Source organism: Parasteatoda tepidariorum, chromosome 11 (genome assembly GCF_982258835.1).
Source record: "Parasteatoda tepidariorum strain Cologne lab strain chromosome 11, Ptep-v5.0, whole genome shotgun sequence".
Lineage (NCBI taxonomy): Eukaryota > Metazoa > Arthropoda > Arachnida > Araneae > Theridiidae > Parasteatoda > Parasteatoda tepidariorum.
This window is the reverse complement of record NC_141765.1, coordinates 76,054,327-76,076,635: the sequence shown is the minus strand read 5'-3', so window position 1 is coordinate 76,076,635 and position 22,309 is coordinate 76,054,327. Positions and strand designations below refer to the sequence as shown.

Sequence of the window (22,309 nt, the reverse complement as noted above, 5' to 3'; positions counted from 1 at the left end):
TTAAAAAATTCTCGAGATTGGGCTATTTATTTCGAGAGTCAAGAATTCGAATCAATTGAAAAAAAAAGGTATGCTTTTTTTTAGAAAAAGTACGCGTCTGTTTTTCTAATTTAAAGTATTTTGAGTCTTAGTATATAAAAGATCAAACTTTCGATCATAAGTTATTCAAAGTGTTTTCTTTTTTGCACATTGTACATATACACAAACAGAAGTTATTTCTTTATATTAATTGAAAAGTTTTCAATTGATTATATTATTTTAATTTTTTTTGTTTTAATTTGAATAAATATTTTCTTTCAAGAAAATTTTGATTTCACAATTTGAATTAACACGTGACTTAATAGCAGATATAATTTTAATTGTTAGAGGGGGGCACCAAAATATTTTTAGTGCTTAGGGCCTCAAGAGGTCTTAATCCGGCCCTGGCGAACATTTAGGTAGGCTTTGTGGTGCCCTAAGCATGTGCTTAATGGTTAATACAGCCTAGAGTGCCTTCAGTGAACAAGAGTGGCGTCAATTGAGGTGAAAATCAAAACTGTGCAAGCGCATAATAGGATCGGGTTACCAGAAGATAGGTATTAAATCATGGGCTTCCATGTTTGGCAGTGTAGTTCTCGAATTCGTTCGTTTGTTAGGGGATGGGATGGAAAATGTTTTTTTCTTCTCCTAATCGATCATTTCATTAAAACAACGTAATATCTTTACAGTTTTTAACTGGTAATTGTTTGACTTTTAAAAAATTGCTTAAAAAATTGTTTTCTGCATTGAAATTTTTTTGAAAATGAAATTAATATTTCAACAAAATTCTATCCTTAAATATTAGTATCGTAAATTTATAATTTTATTTTTCAGTAATTAAACAAAAATTAAAATTAAACAAAAAAAATTATTTTTTTTGAGAAATATATTTAAAGCTTGTTTTTTACTTAAAAACACAATATATCCATATAAATGAATAAATAGACATAGAATTATTGTTTTAGTATAAATTAATTTATTTTGTTGTGCATGGGCAAGTAGTTTAAAATTATAATATTAAGAGAGTCTGTAATTTAAAAAATAATTATTTCTTTTTTTGAGGAGAACACAAATTGCCCTCATTAATAACAGTGAATTTAAAGTATATGATATTAAGAATGTTCAATCTAATTTGAATTGTCAAAGATACATTTTGAAAGAGGATTTTAAACATTATATGGATATTTACTATTGTACAAATTTAAATTTATACCATACTTTTTTTAAAATTAACAATTCATTAAATGAAACAAAAATCTATAAAAATTAAATAATTATTTATTTTCAATAGCAAACTTCACAACTTTAACTTTATGTACACAATATTTGTCAAGACTGTTAGTTAATAATATTTCTACAAGCACAAATGTATATAAAATTTAAAACAATTCATAAAAATGCTTTATGTCTGCAACAACAAAATTTAAAGTTTGGCAATTGTTTTAATGATAGATAATAGGAAAAAATAAGTTAAAGAAATCTCATTCTCAAAACATACTTAAGGCTTTTCAAAAGAAACAAACCAATACATAATAAAAGACTTAAAATTAACAAAAAAATTCACATGTCACTATTCCAATTATAGTATTACATTAAGCTACAGGTAAAATGGGGAAAAAATTTATTATAAAAGTAAACAACAAAACATATGTAAGGCTTTTCAAACCAAATCTAAATGTAATGAAAAACTTAAAATTAACACACCAAAAAATTCACATGTCAGTATTCTAGTTAAAGTATTACATTATTAAAGCTTCCAAAGTTAGATAATGACGTGATTTCTTATAGTATTAATTGCATAAACTAATTCGTTTTGACATTGAATTGCAATACATTATGTTTTATTAATAGCTAACTCTCTTACACTACTTTTAAATTTAGTTTGAGTTGAACCAAAGTATGAGTTAACAATATTTTTTTTTAATTATTGCAATAGATACAATTAATAAAGATACAATAGCTATATATAAACAAATGCATAAAAAATTTTACACTACCTATTTAGACATATAAAAATATTGAAAATTCAGCTCTAAGATCACCTTCATAAGGAAAATTCAAATTCAGGTATCAACTATCGAAGCAGACGACGATTCATTCTTGGCGACATAGAAACGGCGAGACCCATGAATGAGATATAAAAACAGCGCCAAGCCAGACAGTCTGCGCATAGCACAATGCATAGTTTCCGAATTCAGAAACGCTGAATTTGACCCATAATTATGAATTAAATAGATAGAAAATAATTCTATACATATGATTATTCATTTAAAATTATTTGAAATGGTTCGGAAAAGTTTTTACTTGACGAAAAATTAAATTAGAGTGCAAATCTCTGCAGCAGACATATACTAGAATGTAATAAATTTGAAAAAGTAAGAAAAATTAGCAATTTTAGATCATAACTTTTGACTACAATTGTAAAATAAGTATTTCTCAAAATAAAAACAAAGCATTCAAAATTGTACCTACCTTCTATTAATGAAAATATTCAGTTTTCACATCACTAATCATGCTTCCCGTGTTAAATGAATGGAGAAATTTTCCATTTAGCCTGCGGCGGTAAAAACTTAGTTTCCTCCAATTAGGTTTTGTCGGGAGGTTGGCGCCACTCTTGTTCACTGAAGGCACTCTAATACGGCCTTGTGGGTGACTTACATGGCTAAAGAGAGAATAGAAGGCCACTTCTTTGAAGAGACTGGTGCCGTTCCGAGCTTCTGATTTCAGTCAGTGATGTCAGGGGCAGCATCAATTTCTTGCTTTGAAAATAAATTGTTTCGTATGTAACTAGCATCTTTTTTAAAATTATTTTAATATATTCATTGTTTTCTATATTCTTCTCATCTGATTGCAAAAATTTAACAGTAGTAGTCAAATATCAGCTTGTGTGATAGCGACCGGCAAGAAGTATTATAAAACATAAAATGAGAAAACACAATTTTCCATGTTTTATTTCAGATAAAAAAGGTGACATCAAATGAAATATAAAATGTACTGGAAGAATTTATCCTGCTGTGAATAAAAGCATTATGTTTCATGTTTTTTGTTTGGACGTTTAAGAACTTAAATTTTGCCATTGAAATGATACCGTTTCGTAACTTAAAACAGAAAAAGAAGAAGAAAATAAAATCCTGGACTTAAATAAAAGTTATTAATTGTTAAAAATTCTTCCAATTTAATAAGATATTTTTTAGTGCCATTATTCAAAATATTTGTATTTTAATTATAATGCCTTAATTTTAAATATTTATGAGCAAGTGCAATATTTCCATTATTATATGCTGAAAGATTATTTTTTTAGTAATTAGCATTTAAGATTTTTGTTTCCTAATGATATAATATATGCTAAAAAATTGCTATTGCAATAATAAATAAGAAAAAATATTAAAATTAGGCACCCCAATTAATAAAATATAAGGACACTTTTATAGCTACATATTATTATCGGATAATATGTGATTATAAAAGTGTTCTTTTATTCATTTATTTAACAGTAAAAGTTAAAAACTAAAATTAGAAAACGATGACGACAACCATTGAGATATTTTTCTAACTTTAAAATGCTTGTTTTTTATATACTATAAGGAATACCGAGAAAATGTATGAATGCTATATTTTTGAACAGAAGTAATTTGTTAGCAAGGTAACGTTTGGCAGCTATTATCAGAAAAGTGTCAAACATTCCACTCATTTCTTACTGAAAGCAGCAAAGTTTTCATATCCTTTAGTTCTGATTTTTGAGATCTGTTTGCGGCGTGACGTCATGAGGTGGGAATAGTAGCTTTAGCTTTGAGCATGGGATGAACCAGCCCTCTTTAGCCCTGGGGAGTTAACCATAAGTATGTAAATAAATTAATGCTAACGATATTTAAAGCTGTCAATTAAATCGGACACAAAAAAGCATTCTCTCAGAATTAACATATTTTTGTTTATTTTTTTGGGTCAGAATTTCAAATCCGGAGAAATAAGATTCCAAAGAAGGTAAGTTTTTTTTTTTTTTTTACTGATTTCGTAATTTGTTGTATTATTAACATATCGTCTGAATTAATAAACTAGCACATTTAAGATTTGACACACTAAACCATCAAGCCCTAATAAGGGAAAATGTGATTATTTAATGAAAATTTATTCAGGGTGCGAACTTTTTTATTTTGAGGCACTCAGAAAATATCGAATCGATTTTCTATTGTTTTTTTTTTATGTTATGGTGTACAATTTCATAAGTTTTTATATTTTATTGAATTTATCAGCTGTAGATTTTTTTCTTTATTTTCACGATTAAATTTTTTATTGTATTCCTTTGATAAAAATATTTCAAATTCTGCATTATTTTTAAAGCTAAAATTTGCATCACTATTTTGAATATAATTAAAACCAATTTAGCATAAATTGAAAAAAAGATTGCTCAAAAGTTTGACAGTTTAACAAGCTAATAGTTTCTCCAAAAATTTATTAGCTTTAATTTAATAAATTTTTAAATTACTTTACTATAGTAATGCTTTCTGTATTTCCGTATTTTCTTTTAATAAAAAGCATGGGAAACGGATTTAAAAAAAAGTCGTTGCAATATTGAATAGCGGAGTGTACTGTTAAAATGAAAATTAATAATTAAATATTGTTTTTTATAAATAAAACAACATATCATATAAATGCATTAGCTTAATGTATTAAAACATTTATAAACTTTCTTTGAAATCATAATAGAACAATATAAAACTGCTCAAAATAATATTAGATTCTATAAGTATAATAAAGATCCTAAACACAATAAAAATACTAGTTAAATCATTAAGTTAATTTTATTATTAATTTATCTGCATCAATGCAATTGATTGATAACAGTTCTTTTTTTTCAATTTAACTAACTTAAAATCTTTTATTAGAGTGAGGAAAGACAACTTTTCTAATGATTATAATTAAATTTCCTCTCGCTTTTTATAATAATCATTTTATAATATTTGCTACTAAAAATCTCACTATGCTGTGGTTAAACCGACAGGCAAACAACAATCGTTTTGTTATAGCCAATAGATTATGTAAACAAATATAAATAAATAAGCTGTTAGATTTTTTCATAAAGCTCCTTTATTTGTGAATTTGCAATAAAATGAGTGTTCAATACAAGCATATTGAGCGTTAAAAAGCAATCGCTCTATCAGTCTATGACTTAAATACAAAACTCACTTTCTGTTGTTAATTTTCACAGAACAGAAATCAAAATGAAGTAACATATAATGACTCAATTATAAAGTTAACTTATTATTGATTCAGAACTTTATCTGTATATTCAACACATTAAATGCGTAGACTAATTTTGATTGATTGTAAGAAAAAAAATTAGTGTCATTAATGATAGATTGTAATAAAAATTTAATTTGGCATTATAATGTATAAAATTTTTAATGCTACGTTTTTCAAGTGAGTGAAAAGAAATAATTCGATTGTGCCACTCTTAAAATGTTGGACGCATCACTTTCATAAGACGGAGCACCATATTGTTTGGTGCAGCATGTCCTCATTTGGATCTTGTGCCACTAAACCCTACATTCAATCAATCATTCAAAAGACAGAGCTTTTCTTTTAAAAACTTTAATTAGTCTTTAGAAAATGATGCGCCTATATTTTTCGTTTTAGGTGTGACAAAAATAAAATAATTTATTTCTTTTTAGTCCACTTAAAAGACATAGTTATTAAAATTTTTATTTCATACTTTATTTTTTCTAGTTTTGGACATGTTAAAATTTGAAAAGGATTGAAATTTTGATTGCCAATAAAATGGAGATAAATTTTGTTTTGCAACTTTTTGGAAACAAATGTAACATGAATTGTCATCAGACACAGAGTTCCAGTTCCAGACACAGTTGAAATTTGAGGATTCTACTTATAAGGCGAAGTTTTGCTTAACAAAAAATTCTCATTAGTGAAAAAATGAGGATAAACTTAGCTTTCAGAGGTCTGGAAGCAATCGTAACTTGTTGTAATCAATAGAATACTGGTTGAATTTGAGCACTTCAGTTACTTAAAAAGTGGTCAAAATTTCTATTTGTAATATGTTCTATTTGCGGATAAAATGGTAATAAACTTTGCTAGTTGTTGTCAGGAAGCGACTTGTAGTCTCAATAAGCACGGAACTCAAGAAAAGATTTCAGTACTCTAGCTAGTCGGAAAGTAGTAGAAACTTCAATTGCATGTTACCATTGTTACAAACACGAAAGCGAGTTAATTCAGTTAATAAATGCTGCAAGTAATAAGAAAACCTTTATAAATTCACGGAGTATTGTTACAGGTTTCCTAACATTCTCAGAGATGGAAAAAAAAGGTTGTTTGTTAGTTTTAGCTATTATTAATTCCTTTTTATATTTTCTATAAAATTTCGTTAAAGTTCAATAATTTTTTTCACATGAATATTAACTTGAGACCCACATTAAAAATATTTTTCCACTTAGTTTTTAGCAAAAAATTAAAAATCATATTAAAAGACATTATAGAACACCCAGAATGTTAAAATAAAAAATTATGTCATATTTCATAGAATTAAAATGAAAGAAAAATAGCTGGTGGGACATAGAATTTTTTTAAAAAATAAAACATCAGAATTGTCTAAATTATTTTAGTTCGCTCTAAGATCACAAAATATGTAGTTAGGGTTGAAAATTCTTCAAAAAGTTAATTGAAAACTTTTGATTCCCATTATGAATCTTCTGCTAAAACTGTTTAATTTTGCAGTTATATAAATTTACTTTTGTAAACTTACTTTAATTTTATTTAAGAAAAATATTTATTTTATTTGTATTGATATTTTTATTACTTTTAGGAAGAATCAAAATCCTTTAAAAGGCCTCTTAATTACTTATTATTTTCAATTAAGTGCATTGATTATGAATATTTGTCAAAAATCCCAGTTTTCTACTGCTCTTTAAAATTGCTGTTCCATTAAAAGATACTAGGCCAGGATAGCCTGGTTGACAGGGCGCTGGACGCAGGTTCGTGAGAATGGGAGTTCGAATCCAGCCGGCTGAAGACTCTCCGGGTAGAAAATTTTGCCTGCTGCATGTTAAATCTGTTTGGTCACAAAATCCTCCCAGTTCCCATAACAAATTATACCTCTGGGGTACTAAATTGGAGATTGATCGTTTTCTGGTTCAGGTCAAAATTACGATCTGTGGATAAATTAATTTATGTATGAATGGGTCCGCTCTATAAACGGATGTGAAGTATGGGTATGGCAGAATTCTTGGCCATAGATGGCACCACTGGAAAACAGAACAATCACACGCCCTCTGTCTTAGTCGACGACAATAAAAGTTACTTTTAACCTATGTAATCTTCTGCGTAGTTTAAGTCCTTATTAATCCAGCTAGCAGACAAAATGAATCCAAACAGTAACAAAAAAATAATGAGAAAGGAAACGTTTGCAAGAATCGAATTACATAGTTGGCACTCCCTTGATGTGAGTGTGCCCTCCATGTTTGGCCCTATGGATGGTTGACGATATGTAAACAATAACAAACTTCCTAGAAAACTTCTTCCGGTTGTAGGAAGTTCCCATATGCTACGCTTATGAGGCGATGTATAAACAATCTTAATATTCCAGGAAGTTTATAATTGTGATTTGCATTTAAATTTACTCGTAATTTTACCATTCATAAGAGTCTTCCGTAATTTTTAAATTATTACAGGTCGTGAGCCTCAAACAAATTTAACAAAATTAATTTCACAACATAAATAAAATGTAAGGTTTGCATGTTTTGAGCATTATCCTTTATTGGCTACATTAATGTAAAATATTGCCATTTGATATTTTTTTGTATAGCATCATAGCATGCTTCCAAATTAATTTGTTTGTTTCATTGAAATTTAAATTGTAATTACTGAAGATATAATAATATTGTATGGCGCTTTTTTGTATAGGCGTAAAAATCAATCAGAAGTGGTAACCCGGAAATGTTACAACGAATTCTAACGCCATAGCGCCATCTGTGCTTTACTTTGCATAATTAACCATCCATTAATTAATAATGCTAAGTTATCCTCTGCTTTTTCATCTTCTCTCTTTCCTTACATTTTCTTTTAACCCTTCAACTTGTGCGCTCGAGTTAATTCGAGCGCACTAAACAGGCAGAACTGTGCACACTCGAGATAATTCGAGCGACGTTGTATTTTATGCAGCTGTAATTTTTCACACTCGATTATATTCGAGGATTAAAAATAACAATGTGAAAACTAAGAAAAAAAATCGTTTTATTGATATTTATCATTAACATAGGATTGTAAACTATAACACTTATTTATTCAAGAATAAAATATAGCCTTTTTCCATGGAACAAAAGTGCAGTAGATTAAAATTGTCCACCAAAAGAAAAATTGAACCAGGAGTGGAATAAATTTTTTTACATAAAATAATTTTTATTTTTTTTGGCCGTTTTTTTCTTCAAAAAATCAGTGTGTTAAAGGATTAAACATTGTTTGGAGGGAGAATTTAAATTATTTCAGATAAAATTTTGTCATTTCTGCAATATTTTGAGTTTTAATCTTTAATTATAAGCTCCTGTTAAGTGTTTTTTTTTTTGTTTAAAAAGCATTTTGTCCATTTTTTTAAATTTATTTTCATGGGTATCTTTAAATAATTTATTAACATAGTTATTAATAAGGACCCTCTTTTAAAGAAAAGGGACCTTGAAATTTGAAAGTCCTAACACTGAAATACCGTCAAACTTTTTAATTTTTAAGAAGGATAAAAGCATTCTATTTGAACTTTCGTTTTAATTATTATGTCTTAATTATTTTTCTGCTTTTTGATTCCGGATTACACAAATATTACACCTTCCCAAAAACTTGCTCACATTAATTAAGGATCTTCACAATAAACGATATTCAAAATTGTATAGTCAGGTGAATAACATCAAGTAAAAATAAACCAATTTTTGACACATACCAGATAACTTTATTAAAAGTATTTGACAATCTTGAATTTTGATTAAAATATCTTTTGAAGGTTTGTTACATGATAGACAATAGAGCTTTTATAAATTACGACAAATTATGCTAAAACCCGCAGAAAGAAAATTTAAACTTTTATAAAAATTATTGAAAAAATGCATAATAAGGAATAAATTATGATAAACTTTAGAATATAAAGTTAAAAAGCAAAAAGTTTGTTCAACTTAATATCTTATAATAGCTCTGTTCATAGAGAAAATTGACAAATAAATACTTTACAATATTTTTTCAAAAATATATAAATATCTTAAAATGAACTAATTTACAAAACGTTTCATAATATAAACATTTAAAATTCTCTGAAATATTCCATCCAGAGTGCAGAATAGTTAATTAAAAGTTCAACAAAATTATTTACTTTAACTAAGTGACTCATATTAAAAAAATTATTCAAGATGTAATATCATCACAGAAATTCTCATATGACAGCCATTCTCCTTGTTTATACCAGTTTAATATGCTTCATTAAAGGGTAATTTAAAAAATGCAGCCTATCATGATGTGTGAAATGTTTCTTTGTGCTTCAGGATTGTTTTCCATAATTTAGACCAAGACTTTTTTGCCTGAGGCTTGAAAGAAAATCCCTATAAATATCAACCAATTAATAATTATAAAGTCACAACTTGCAAACATTAAAAACTTAGCATATTTAAACACTGAATAATCAGATGAACATTATATTTCTTTCTTATCTTCTAGCATTAATTTACAATATCCCCTTAAAAAGTCAAGTGATCATATTTTTTATAATATATACATTTAAAATTCTCTAAAACGCTCAATCCACAGTGCACAATAGTTAATTAAAAGTAAAAAAGTTCAACAAAATGATTAAAATATAATTTGTGTCTAATATTCAAAAAATTCATTAAAGTGTTGCACACAAGGTTGATATATGGACACGTAATATTATCACAGAAATTCTCATGTGGCAGCTTTTCTACAAAGTTTAATCTGTTTATACCAGTTTAATATACTTAATTAAAGAGTCAGACATAGATTTAAAAAATGCAGCTTATTATGATGCGTGCTTCAAGATTGTTTTCCATTATTTATCATATTTTTTGCAATAAATAAGAATCAAACAAAAACAGTGATTATTCTTAGTAGTGAAGAGTACCACCAATATTTCTAATTACATTGATTATAAAATATAGGTAAATTTTTCAGAAAGAGATTATTTTAAATCAAAATTTTAGAATCTTATTACAGTCTACCCTCATTATTTTTCAAACTATGAAAGACATTCTAACAATCAATACAATAAATTCCACTTGATTATTCATAGAAGCAATTTTATTTTAACAACAAGTAAAATTACTAACCGCAAAGCGTTTAAAAAGAATTTTCTTTTCTTTAATTCAAAAAAAAAAAAAAAATTGCTACAAAGACAACTGGTTAAAATATTTTTGGTACTTCAAAAAAATAAATTAATAAATGAATTGAAAATGAGTTATCTAATAGAAAAGTTTAAAGAAATTTTTATTTATTCATTTTTCAATGTAAAATAATAATATACCGTAATTTATGGAAGAAACGCCGCACCTATCATAAACGCTGCACTTGTGATAATGAGACTTAAAAGAAAAAAATCATGGTAAACGCCGCACCCATAATAACGATTTAGCGGCAAAAGTGAATATATAACATTAATTCCTTATAAATACTACTAATGTTTTAAATTAAAATATAAATTAAAATTTATAAATGTATAATTATAATAAAATCAAGAATGTAATCTGCTATTGTATATTTTGGACAAACTGCTCAGAACAACAGGTTACAATCGGCTGTTGGTGCCATCGTTAGGTAAAAAATTTAAATAACTATATTTATATTACTTTAATATAAATGATTTTTGTTACATTACAGTATAGGACCCAAAATTCGGCACTCACGGGACCGACGAAATTCCGTATTTCGGAATTTACAGAATTTCGGATCTCTTCCGGAAATTCCAATATGGCGCCCGTATATTACGATAATTCAATTACGCTGTTAATTTCAGAAAAACCAATAAATTTAGCTAAGTTTCAATTATAGATTTTGATGGGGTGAATTTAAAACTGTCCCATCTTTAGAAATTTCATTAATTAAAATAATAATCCATAAGATATAATCAAGAAGAAATAATCCGAAGGACAAATAATTCAAGATGAAATAATCCGAAAAAGAAATAATGGTTTCTTCTTCAGAGCGAGATCATTGTTCTCGTTTTTTCTTTTAGATAACATTTTGTTTTAACAAAAGACTCTCACCTCGAAAAAAAAAAAAACTAACAAGGAACTACAAAAAAAGTAACAAGTAATGGCAAGAAACTAACAATGAATAACTACAAAAAAGAAGCAAACAACTAATAACGATAAAAAAACAAAACAAGTTAACAAGTGTAACAAAAAAAAGTAACAGTTAATAAGCAATAAAAAGATAAATAAATCGAATTTTTAAAAAAAAAACAGCAAAAGGGATAGCATTCATTTTGTACACCAAGTGAGAAAGAAGTTTCAATGTCAAAAGGGTGTGGCTAATTTATGGTCAAACAGAAGAGGGAAATGTGGGGGGACAAACCAGTAAAGCACTAGCACAGCTGTCAAGATTGATTCATCAGTCTCTCCCAACTTGCATTTATTTTGTTTATTGGAAATGCAGATGTTTTTACTTTTCAATTTCACTTTATTTTAAACTGCTTTAGGAACAGATGTTTTGTTTGACACAGATTTATTATTTTTTCTCTTCATGTTTTTATTTTTAAAAGATAAAATATAGTTACTTACTTCAAGAGAAAAAAATTCCAAATAAAAAGAAAATATGACTGATTTTTTTTTCTCTTATCAAAAAAATTTCTTAAAAAAAAAAAAAAAAATTGTCGGATTAAGTGCTGAATTTCGGGTTCCATACTGTACTACATATTTACATTTTATAAATATTTTTTTTAATTGTATTTATTTATTTTTTGGAAATATAACTCTTTTATTTAAATAAGAAGATATCAGTTTATAAGTCGCGTCCATAACAATGATGTATAAATATTAGCAAATACTAAAAAGAAAACTTTCCGCAATTTAATTTCTCCACAAAGCATGTTGTAACAAAGTGAGAAAAAATGTGAAAGAGCTATCAACCACGCGGTTTGGCGGGAACTAGATTGAGATCAACCCACTTTCTTTAAGGGGGGTGGGTCATCAATAGTGGCGCCATCTTTTGCCATAATTCACAACTATTTTGATTAAAAATATTTATTTTTCTTTGAAAAATGTAAAATTTATTTTTAAAATATCGTAAACGCCGCAATTAAAATTGTAAAACTTTTAAACGCCGCGGCGTTTCTTCCATAAATTACGGTAATTTGAGAAGTTCAGACTTGACTATACAGTTAGTATACTTGAGCATACAGTTAGACATGCCATTCTCTATTCAGTGTTTGTTTACCCATTGCAATTTATTATTTGTTTCTTAATTTTATCTTAAATACAAGAGAAACGTTTCTTTAATCATTACAGGTTTTCTTTCCTTTTTTTACCCTTACTGCTTGTAAATAAATTTTAAGATAAATACTAAAATGAATATGTATTATTACACACTTGAAGGTAGTTTTAAAAAAAAATATATCAACATTTTTAAAATTACTCAACATTTGTATGATTGCAATTTCCCATAATAATTTCTGTTTTCATTAGAATGACAAAGGTCATTATATTGAGTGTTGGCTGCCTTATTTTTATGTATAGCTTTATTTCGCTATTTTAGATAATCATTTAGTAATAGTTTTTTCTCTTGGTTTCACTACTTATAGAGAGATACAGTGAAACCTCCTGTTATGTACACTCCTGTGAAATGGACCTCTCAATACGGACTTTTTTTAATTACCCCATAATCTTCTATCAATAAACCATTATGTACATTCTCAGCAAAGTGGAAACTCCCATAACCGGACGCAGACAATCATCTTCGCCCTGAAATATTATTTTCTATCTCATCAAACCAAACATTTTTTCTAAACTTGAAAAAAAAAATTCTGCTTTAAATTGCCAAAAAAATATGTAACTTATCGCCATTTTTAAAGCATGTAAATTTTTTTCCTTTTCTGTAACTAAAAATAATGCAATCAAAATAATGCATAAATGAAAATCATTATTAAATAATCAATCTTATCTATGCAAAGCAAGAAGAGAAAATGCTCATTCAGACAGCGGCATCTTTTCATAGGAATGACACAGGTTATGAGATCCCACAAGCTTCAATGCTTCTTCCCCACTGAAAATTTCTGGTGAATTTATTGTAGAAGACTGAATTTAACACAGCTTGGGTAAAAGAGAACAAAACTTTGAGGTGTTCATATAAATTAAACATTTACTCAGATGCTTAATAGATTTGTGAATATATCAACTCCATAGGTCCTCTTAGCTTACAGGTAAGCACTGATTTCTTTTGTTTTCTGTGAATTGGGGGAGGTTTAATTTCAAGGAGGTATTAACCATATTTCCTATCAAGTGATGGGTAGGTGTTAGGGGATGTAAACCCAATAATTGAAACTGACTGAGGACTAACAGCTCCTATTCAGTATCATATAACTAACTTGAATATCTGTGTTAATAGGAAAACTACATAAATTTATCTGTAGCCACAACTAGAATTATGTATTTATATAGAGATTTTTCATATATTCTTTCTGCGTAGAAAAATTATTTTTTAAAAGTTTAAATAAATACCCTTGTAGATAGTTATTGTAGATTATTCAATTATTTCTATATCACTGAAAATATTCCAAAAACAATTTACAGTGTTAAACTTCTTTATTAGGGTACCCTTTCCGTAAATGGACAACTGTCATAAACGGACAATTTTTTCACTCCCAAGAGTGTCCAATTAACTGAGGTATCACTGTACACTATTTCTTGCACCACAAATTTACATTGATAACAAAAACTCACCCAACATTTTCTTGTTGTCTTCCTGATGCAACTTTTCCTGAACCACTTTCTGTGAAAAGAAAAATCAGAAAATTTATGTTTTTGTTGGATATGAAATAATAGACTACATAATTCTTTCTGTTTAACCAGGAAAAATACCCCTATAGTCAGGTTTTGTTTTCCAACATACACCTCATATCAACTGCTTCATTAATTTTCCCTATTAACCTTATTAATATCACAATTTATTCCTTCTCTTTTAACTGAATGAATACACCATTAAAATAAATTATTAAAGTAGCAGATGACCAAACAAACTTGATTTAATTTTAAAAAAACTTACAAGAGAAAACAATGTATTTTATTTAATTACAGGGAATTTATAAAAAAAAGATTTAATACCCACTTCAAAATTATTTAATTAGAAACTGTATTTTATAACACAACATAAAAAACGTTGGTTTTAATCGACATTCACTTAATTACTGACTCATTTTAATAAAACTAGAATTTTATTATATTTTAAATAGCTACAATCAAACTGTTATTCTAAACCTTAAAGTACAAAGACTTCCACAAAAAGTCCGTTTGTCCCAAGTTCTGCATACAGTATAGAGAGTAACCAGACCAAGAAAAGAAAGAGATCAAGAGTGAAAGAGACCAATGCAAAGATGTAAATAATACACGATGTTTAAATTAATTTTAAAAAATGTGGAAGGCGTGATATTCAGAAATTCAACAAAAAAAGGGGTTAATTTTAAAGATACATACAATGAAATTTTTCCCACTGCAGATAAATTACACTTCAATTATTAAGAATTACCAAATTATATTCTTCTCATGTTTTACTCTATATTATTGTTTCCTAAGCTATAAATCCATGCTTGAAAGCTTTGAATCCCATCAAATGAGCCAACATTCAATCTATTTGACCTGGTGTTACAATGCAGTTTATAATACCAGGGATGGGACATTGGACACTTCAATTAGGTGCAATCTTTAGAATAGCAAATTCTGAGATTCATAGCAGATTCACCATAAATTGCAGTAGTAACACTATTAAAGATAGTTTGAAGATAAAAAATAAATTTTAAAAATACAGTTAAACATAAAATAGGAGAAATACAGAAGAATAAGATAAAAGTAAAAATTATCATGTATATAATTTCTTATGTATCCATTACAGACAGTGGTGTATCCAGGGAACGGCACGTATGGCAAATGCCATAGGTACATGATCTGAAAAAGGTGCAAAATCAAAATTTTTTTCCAAGTTAAGGCAGAATTTAAAAAAAAAGCTTACAACATTTGAAAATAAAAGGACTAAAATAAAGAGAATCCATGATTATTAGATAAATCTTTATTTTATTTATTTTACCACATGCAAAGAAAGAAAATAAACAAGTTCCTCCTCTTCATATTACAATACAAGAATGGAGTTGTTCATGGCAATTATTCGGTGAGGGAATGTAGGGAAATGTAAATGGCAATCTGGTGCATGTTAAATCTGTCGAGGCTACTAAGTCCTCAAAGTTCCCATAACAAATCAATATCTCTTTAAGGTACTGAATTGGAGATTAATCGCTTTCTTGCCCAGGTCAAAATTACGATATGTGGATGAACGATTGGAGTATAAGTCCACCCTGTAAAACTGGCTGTGATGTGTATGTGGCTGAAGTCGTATTCTTGGCCATAGACATAACATAGTAAAAACAAGCAACAAATCATCTGCCTTAAAAATCGCTTAAAAAGCAGGCTTGCTAGTATTCGCAAGAGGCATAAGTAACAGCAACAAAAATTATACCAATACATTTAGTTCCTTTTCTAATATCCTATAAAAATTTTGAAATTTTTAAAAATCGTCAAATTTTTATTTTATTTTTAAGACATCAAGACATTAATCACATTAATATTTTTAAGTTGTAGTGATCAATCTTTTCTAGTAATGTATTAAGTGAATAGGAATTTAATGTTTTAATTTTATTAAATTGAATAATATATTTTAACTAGTTTTTATTATTTTGATCAATGATTTAAATGTCCACGTTATCAGATATCTAGCCCACAAAATTTAAATGCAGGATTGATAAAAACCATATGTATTTTTGAGCAAAATATCAGGAATAGGCATTTTGGAAATTTTATAGTGATCAGAATGTATGGAAATCTGATGGTGTAAAGTTAGGCAGTTATGATGGGCGATCCTACCTTTATTCATTAAATTTTACACGATTATTCAACACCGACGCCCGGTGGCTGAGCGGTAGCACTTCGTGCTGTCGTGCCACAGGTCCCTGGTTCGATCTGTGGGCCGGGCAAGCCTGACTCAGCCTTTAATCCTTTCAGTGGGTCGATAAATGAGTACCAAGGATGCTTGGGAACTAAACACTGGGGGTTCCGCGTTCGGCTGACCACCTGACCGGAACATCTGCTGCTGCACCCCAGAACCCAAGGTCAAGAAAACTGAGATGGGCACAGTAGGCCTTGGCCCTCAAGGGCTGTCACGCCGGTGAGTTTAGTTTAGTTTTTTTATTCAACACCACGCTATGCAAAAAAATTCATGAAAAAAAAATTATGAATAGGAGTGCATGAATGAAATAAATAAATGGACTCTTATTTATAATAGATATTTAGCAGTGAATTCAAATAATCCCAAGTGTATGCATTTGAGGAAATTTGAATTGTTTGCAATATTCCGTTCATGCTTTGTATTTTGGTATGTTAAAATATGAAGCAAAAGATTATAATATACCTTATTATCAATTTTTTTTATGATTATCAAATAGAATGATTTCAAAATATAAAAAAGTAAGACTTAAAATTGTATGCAAACAATATTTTCTTTTCATTTGCAGGGATGAGATTGGCCAAAAGGCAAAAAAGCTGAATTTCTAGTTTATGTGCATGCAAATTTTTCTTTTTTATGTGCATGTATATTTTATGTGCATGCAATTGTTTAATAATAAATTCCAGACAATTTAAGATGATAAATAATTATGTATTGACGCAAAATTGTGTACTAATTTATTAATATATGAATAATTACATCAATACTTAACATTTATTGAAAAGTAAAATTATCAATTGAAAAAATAAAGCTAGAAATTATATTTTTCTTCAGTTCATATAAAGAAGACAATTATTACTAGAGAAATTGCCTGGTTTAGCAAATTAAAACTACTGATAACATACATTAACATTCCTTTTCTTTTAATAAATACTGATACGTGATTTATAACAAATATATCAGTAACTTGATTTTTTAAATTACTTAGAAAATAAAATAAAATTTTACAATTGGAATCACTATGTCAGGGGTGCTACTCGCAAAATATCAAATTGTCTCACCAGAAATTGCATTTCGTCTCAGTTAAAATCTCTTTTTGGCTCAGTTTGTCTCAGCTAAAATTATTTTTTGACTCAGTTTATCTCAGCTAAAATTACTATTAATCAGTTTGATAACAATATAAAGATAATTTTCAGGATCCATAAAACCATTAATAGCATACTAGGAGTACTACAATTATACATACATTCACTATTGCTAGGATTTTAAAAAACCTGCATATGATTGATTATAAGAGCCCACAAAATTGTTTTGTGGACTCTGTTGTTTTCATATATATTGCATTTATCATTTATGCCAATGAATAGTATCTGTTCCAGAATTTTACGAAGTAAATTTTAACTTTCTTATTTTTTAAAATATAATGATGTAAACTTTCTAAAAAGAAATATCTATTTAGTTTTGGTAATTCAAAAGGGAAAATACCCATTTTATTTTGAGCTCAAATTTCATCTCAAAATATGTAACTATTCAGTTACAATGGAAGGTCTACAGATTTCAATAATTAAAAGAGAAATTCAGTAATTAAATAATTAGAGTTTAAGAAAATTTAAATAACACAAAAAACCCCCACTCTTTGATAGAATTCAGGAGGTGCAGTGAAATTTTGAAATATTTTGGGTAGGAATTTTTCAAGAAAATTTTAGGGAGCACTTAATAGCCAAAAATTATATATATATACATTTTTATATCAAAACAGAAATATATAAAAACTATTATAAACAATTAAAAAAGACACATATAAATATACTTTTCTTTCTAAAATGACTTGCATCCTTTATTAAGTATCAAAGTAAACTTTTTAGTTAATTGGCATTGACTAGTAGATTGTACTTTCTTGCATTCACAAGATCAGTTAGTTGACTATGTTCTTTTAATTTATATAGCTAAATATACAATCATAAAATGTAATTATGAATGCACTTAGTAATTGTTTGAATGCAACAACTCTAGAAAAATATATTACATCTTTCCAGTAACTAATTCAAGAAAAAACTTAATTCTACTTCTTTCTAGAATAAGGATACTGGATTTTAAAATCGCGTGAATATGAATTGCGATATTGGGTTTTAAAATCTCGTGAATATGAATCGCGATATTCGATTTTAAAATCTCGTGAATATGAATCACGATATTGGATTTCAAAATCGTGTGAATATGAATTACGATATTGGATTATAAAATCATGTGAATATGAATCGCTCTGCTGGATTTTAAAAACACAAATCACGATATTGGATTTTAAAATCGCGTGAATATGAATCACTATTTTGGATTTTAAAATCGCGTGAATATGAATCACTATTTTGAATTTTAAAATCGCGAGAATATGAATCACGATTTTGAATTTTAAAATCACGTGAATAAGAATCGCGCTGTTGGATTTTAAAAACGCGAAAATACAAATAGCGATATTGAATTTTGAAATCGCGTAGATAAGAATCACGATGCATAATTTTTAGATCACGTGAATACGAATCGCAATGACTAATTTTTAAATAGAGTACAAATACGAAAAACGAGATCTGATATTACAACTGCGTGATAACGAATCGCAATATTGGATTTAAAAATGCGTGAATACGAATCGCGGCGTTGGATTTTAAACTCGCGAGAATACAGATCGTGATATTGAATTTTTAAATTGAGTGAATAGGAATTGCTAGTACGATTTTTAAATAGCGTAAAAAAATCGCAACACGTAAGTTTTAAATCAGTTAAATACGAACATCGATGATTGATATTAAAATCGTCTGATTAAAAATCGCGATTTTAGCATATTCCAGAGCAGTTCCTAATATTTAAAATTCCGAAAATCAGCCAAACAAAAACAATAAAATCAAATATCGGTGGTCGAAACGAAACGCTTAGACTCCTTTCCACTCTATAGCGGAAGTCGCGGTAATCCGACTATCGTTCCGGCGGCTTGGGTTTCTCTAATTGGACTCCTTAAAAAATTTTAGTTTTTGGAACATGGTCGGAAATTTTAAAAATTGGGAGAAAAAAGCGGATTTCCGCTTTTTCGCAGAAGTCTTTCATCCCTGAATAATTATGTGCACTGTACAGTTTCCTAAGAAGAAAAAGCAAGATAATAACCAATAGTATAAGGGAAGAATACCCTCTTTTTTTACATGATCACGTGCATACGATACTGATTGCTACTCACTGCTGTACATAATCCAATTGTAGACACGAAACGCATATTCTATATGCATTCCAATAGCTGATTCGCCAAATCGAATTTCTGACATTTAAATGACGTATTTAGGAGGCGTGAACGGCAAAATGCTCTCCAATGACTCATGGCGATGCGGATTAATATTTGAAACTGAATTCAGGTTTGTCAAATTTTGGACGTTTTGTCTCAGAATGGCGCAGCTTTGGCAGAAATTGAGCTGAATGTCGCAAAATGGCGCAGTTATGCCGTTTTGTCTCAGTTTGTCGTAAACGGCGCAGGCGTAGCACCCCTGCTATGTTCATATTATAATCTAATCTAGCAAGAACCCTGTGCAACATATCAATAACTGAGAAGTAGAAACATATAGCAACTCTAACATACAAAAATTGTTATTTTAGTTTGAAAAATTACATGATAATCAGCAACTGTTTGGATAATTATTTTTCATCTGATAAGAATTTAGCATTTTATGGCATAAATAACAGCATTATTTTTTAAATTTCGGAGCTGAGTTAATTAACTCTTTTTCTAAAAAAATATTAATAACTAGTTGTGTTTGTTATATCTTTTTTTTATTTTTGTTTAATTTGCTGCAAATGCTTCATGTTTCACAAAACAATCAAATTAATCCTTTAAAAAGGTCAAATTGCTCCGAATGCAGCTTGTGAATGAGGGGAAACAGATTGGTGATTAATTTAGTCATTAGCCCATCTTCAAACATCTTTTGACAAATCATAGTTCTTCTTTTCGAGCACAGAATATAAGTTTTTAATATATTCTCTTCCAGTTTCGCTGATGCTGTAATGCCTATACATACTAATAATTGTCGATAGAAAAACAGTCTCCTTTATAGTAACTAATTCAAGAAAAAAACTTATTTCTTACAAGAATCGCGATAATTGATTTTAAAATCGTGTGAATACAAATAGCGATCTTGGATTTTAAAATTGCGTAGATATGAAACACGGTAATGGATTTTGAAATCAAGTGAATTTAAAACTCGATATTCTATTTTAAAAATGAGAAAATACAAGCTGCGTTGTAGAATTTTTAAATCACGTATATATTGTACAAATCACGATTCATAATTTTTAGATTGTGTAAATACGAATTACAATGCATAATTTTTAGATCGCGTGAATGCGAATCCCAATGCCTTATTTTAAAATCATGTATAAATACGAAAATCGATGTTTGATATTATAACTGCATGAACAAATCACGACATTGGAATTTAAATTCGGGTGAATACGAATCACTACATAGGTTTTTAAAAAAGCGTAAATACAAATCGTGATATCGGATTTTTAAATCTCGTAGACAAAAATTGCAATGTAAGATATTCAAATCTCGCGAATAAGAATCGCAAACTGCAACTTTTAAATCACTTAAAAGCGAAAAGCTATGTTTGATATTAAAATCGCGTGAATAATAATCGAAATGTTAGCAGATTCTGGGCTTGGGACTTCTAAAAGGCTTGTTGAAGCAGAGACATCTGAATTACAAAAATACGAGCTATCTATCGGGCGGGAAAAAATGCGGAAAATCTTATCTTCTGAAGGTAAAAGCGGAGAAAATAGCCAAAATAAGTATAAAAGCGGAAGGGTAGCGGATGTAGTTCGAATTTTCTGTTTACCTTTGAAAATCGGAAATAAATACTATTATTTTATTTCAACCTCTGAATTTTCTGAAAAGCGGAATATTTATCTTAAAAAAAGGGAAACTTTCAGATAATCGGAGTTTTCCATATAAAGGATGAAATTCGAGAATTAAAAGTGGAAAAAGCAGAAATCCGCTCAAAAGCGAAAAAATCTCATCCCTGCATTTGAGAATACCAGGCGTAAATGAACAGCAGATAAAAATTTAAATATAATATGGATATCTAATATTTTGATTGCCCTTCTGAAATTGCTTAGAGTGAGATTTGCGTTATTAAATTTAAAGAAGTTTTAAAACTATCCGTCCCATTACACAAAAAAAGGTTAAAAGGTATATATGATAAACATAGTTATAACTATTAACTAATTTTATTTTCTGCCTTACTATTAGCTCCAGTCTGAGGTTAGAAAATAAGTTTTTTTTTTATTTCAAAACAGTTACTAATACAGAGTTGTTTTTTTTCGCTTGAGGTTTTTTCCCCTACATAATAAATATTTTTACATTGGAAATTCATCTATTGGAATGTAGAAAAATTTATCTTTTACGCGATTTTCATTACTTCAAACTTCCCTTGACATAGAAATTTACAAAAAAAGAAAAAAAAATTATAAATGTTGCCAAATATAAATCTTAGCATTTATATAGACGTTTTAAGAAATATTAAGAAAAAAGAGAGATAAAACTTTCGAATATGATCCGGTATATCATATAAGATCATCATTATATATTATTAACAAGAAAAATTATTTATTTTAATTGCTATTGTCTCGCACATTTTGTTCTTAATTTAATTATTTATTCAAGCATAATTGATTATTTTCAAATCAGCTATCATCTAATTTTTGTTAGGATTCTTATAATAAAATATGCTTACGCGAAAATTATAATAGTTATATATTTTACAAACAAAATGATTTTTAATCAACTTTTATGAGCAAAACACGTTTTAAGAACAAGGAGAAAGAACGGTTTATGTCCACTGCAGCTGGTTCTGAGATGAAAAAAAATTTGTGCACGGACTGAAACTGCATCTTTATCGTGTAATAACTCTGTGAGAACCGATATTTTCCTTGTTTTTTATTTGCTAAACTAAGTAATCTTCAAAATACAACTAATGGCAATACAATAGTAATTTTATAAAAGAAAGGGGGACATAAACAGTTCTCCTCTTTTGATCTACAATCATGAATGGCAAGC

The 22,309-nt window shown here is 28.2% G+C and overlaps 1 protein-coding gene across 4 annotated transcripts in view; it reads right to left on the bottom strand.

Moving 5' to 3' along the window:
- Positions 1-8,939: 8,939 nt before the first annotated feature.
- The window catches only part of LOC107452152 (ankyrin repeat domain-containing protein 27), a 133,836-nt gene continuing 120,466 nt past the window's right edge, over positions 8,940-22,309 (bottom strand). For all 4 annotated transcript variants that reach the window (XM_016068468.5, XM_016068467.4, XM_016068466.4 and 1 more), the window contains 2 exons: positions 13,950-13,998; positions 8,940-9,602 (listed from right to left, as the gene is read on the bottom strand). In XM_016068468.5, the coding sequence (XP_015923954.1) occupies positions 9,542-9,602; positions 13,950-13,998 (110 nt within the window). In that variant the 3' untranslated portion in view covers positions 8,940-9,541. The remainder of the gene's footprint in view (positions 9,603-13,949; positions 13,999-22,309) is intronic.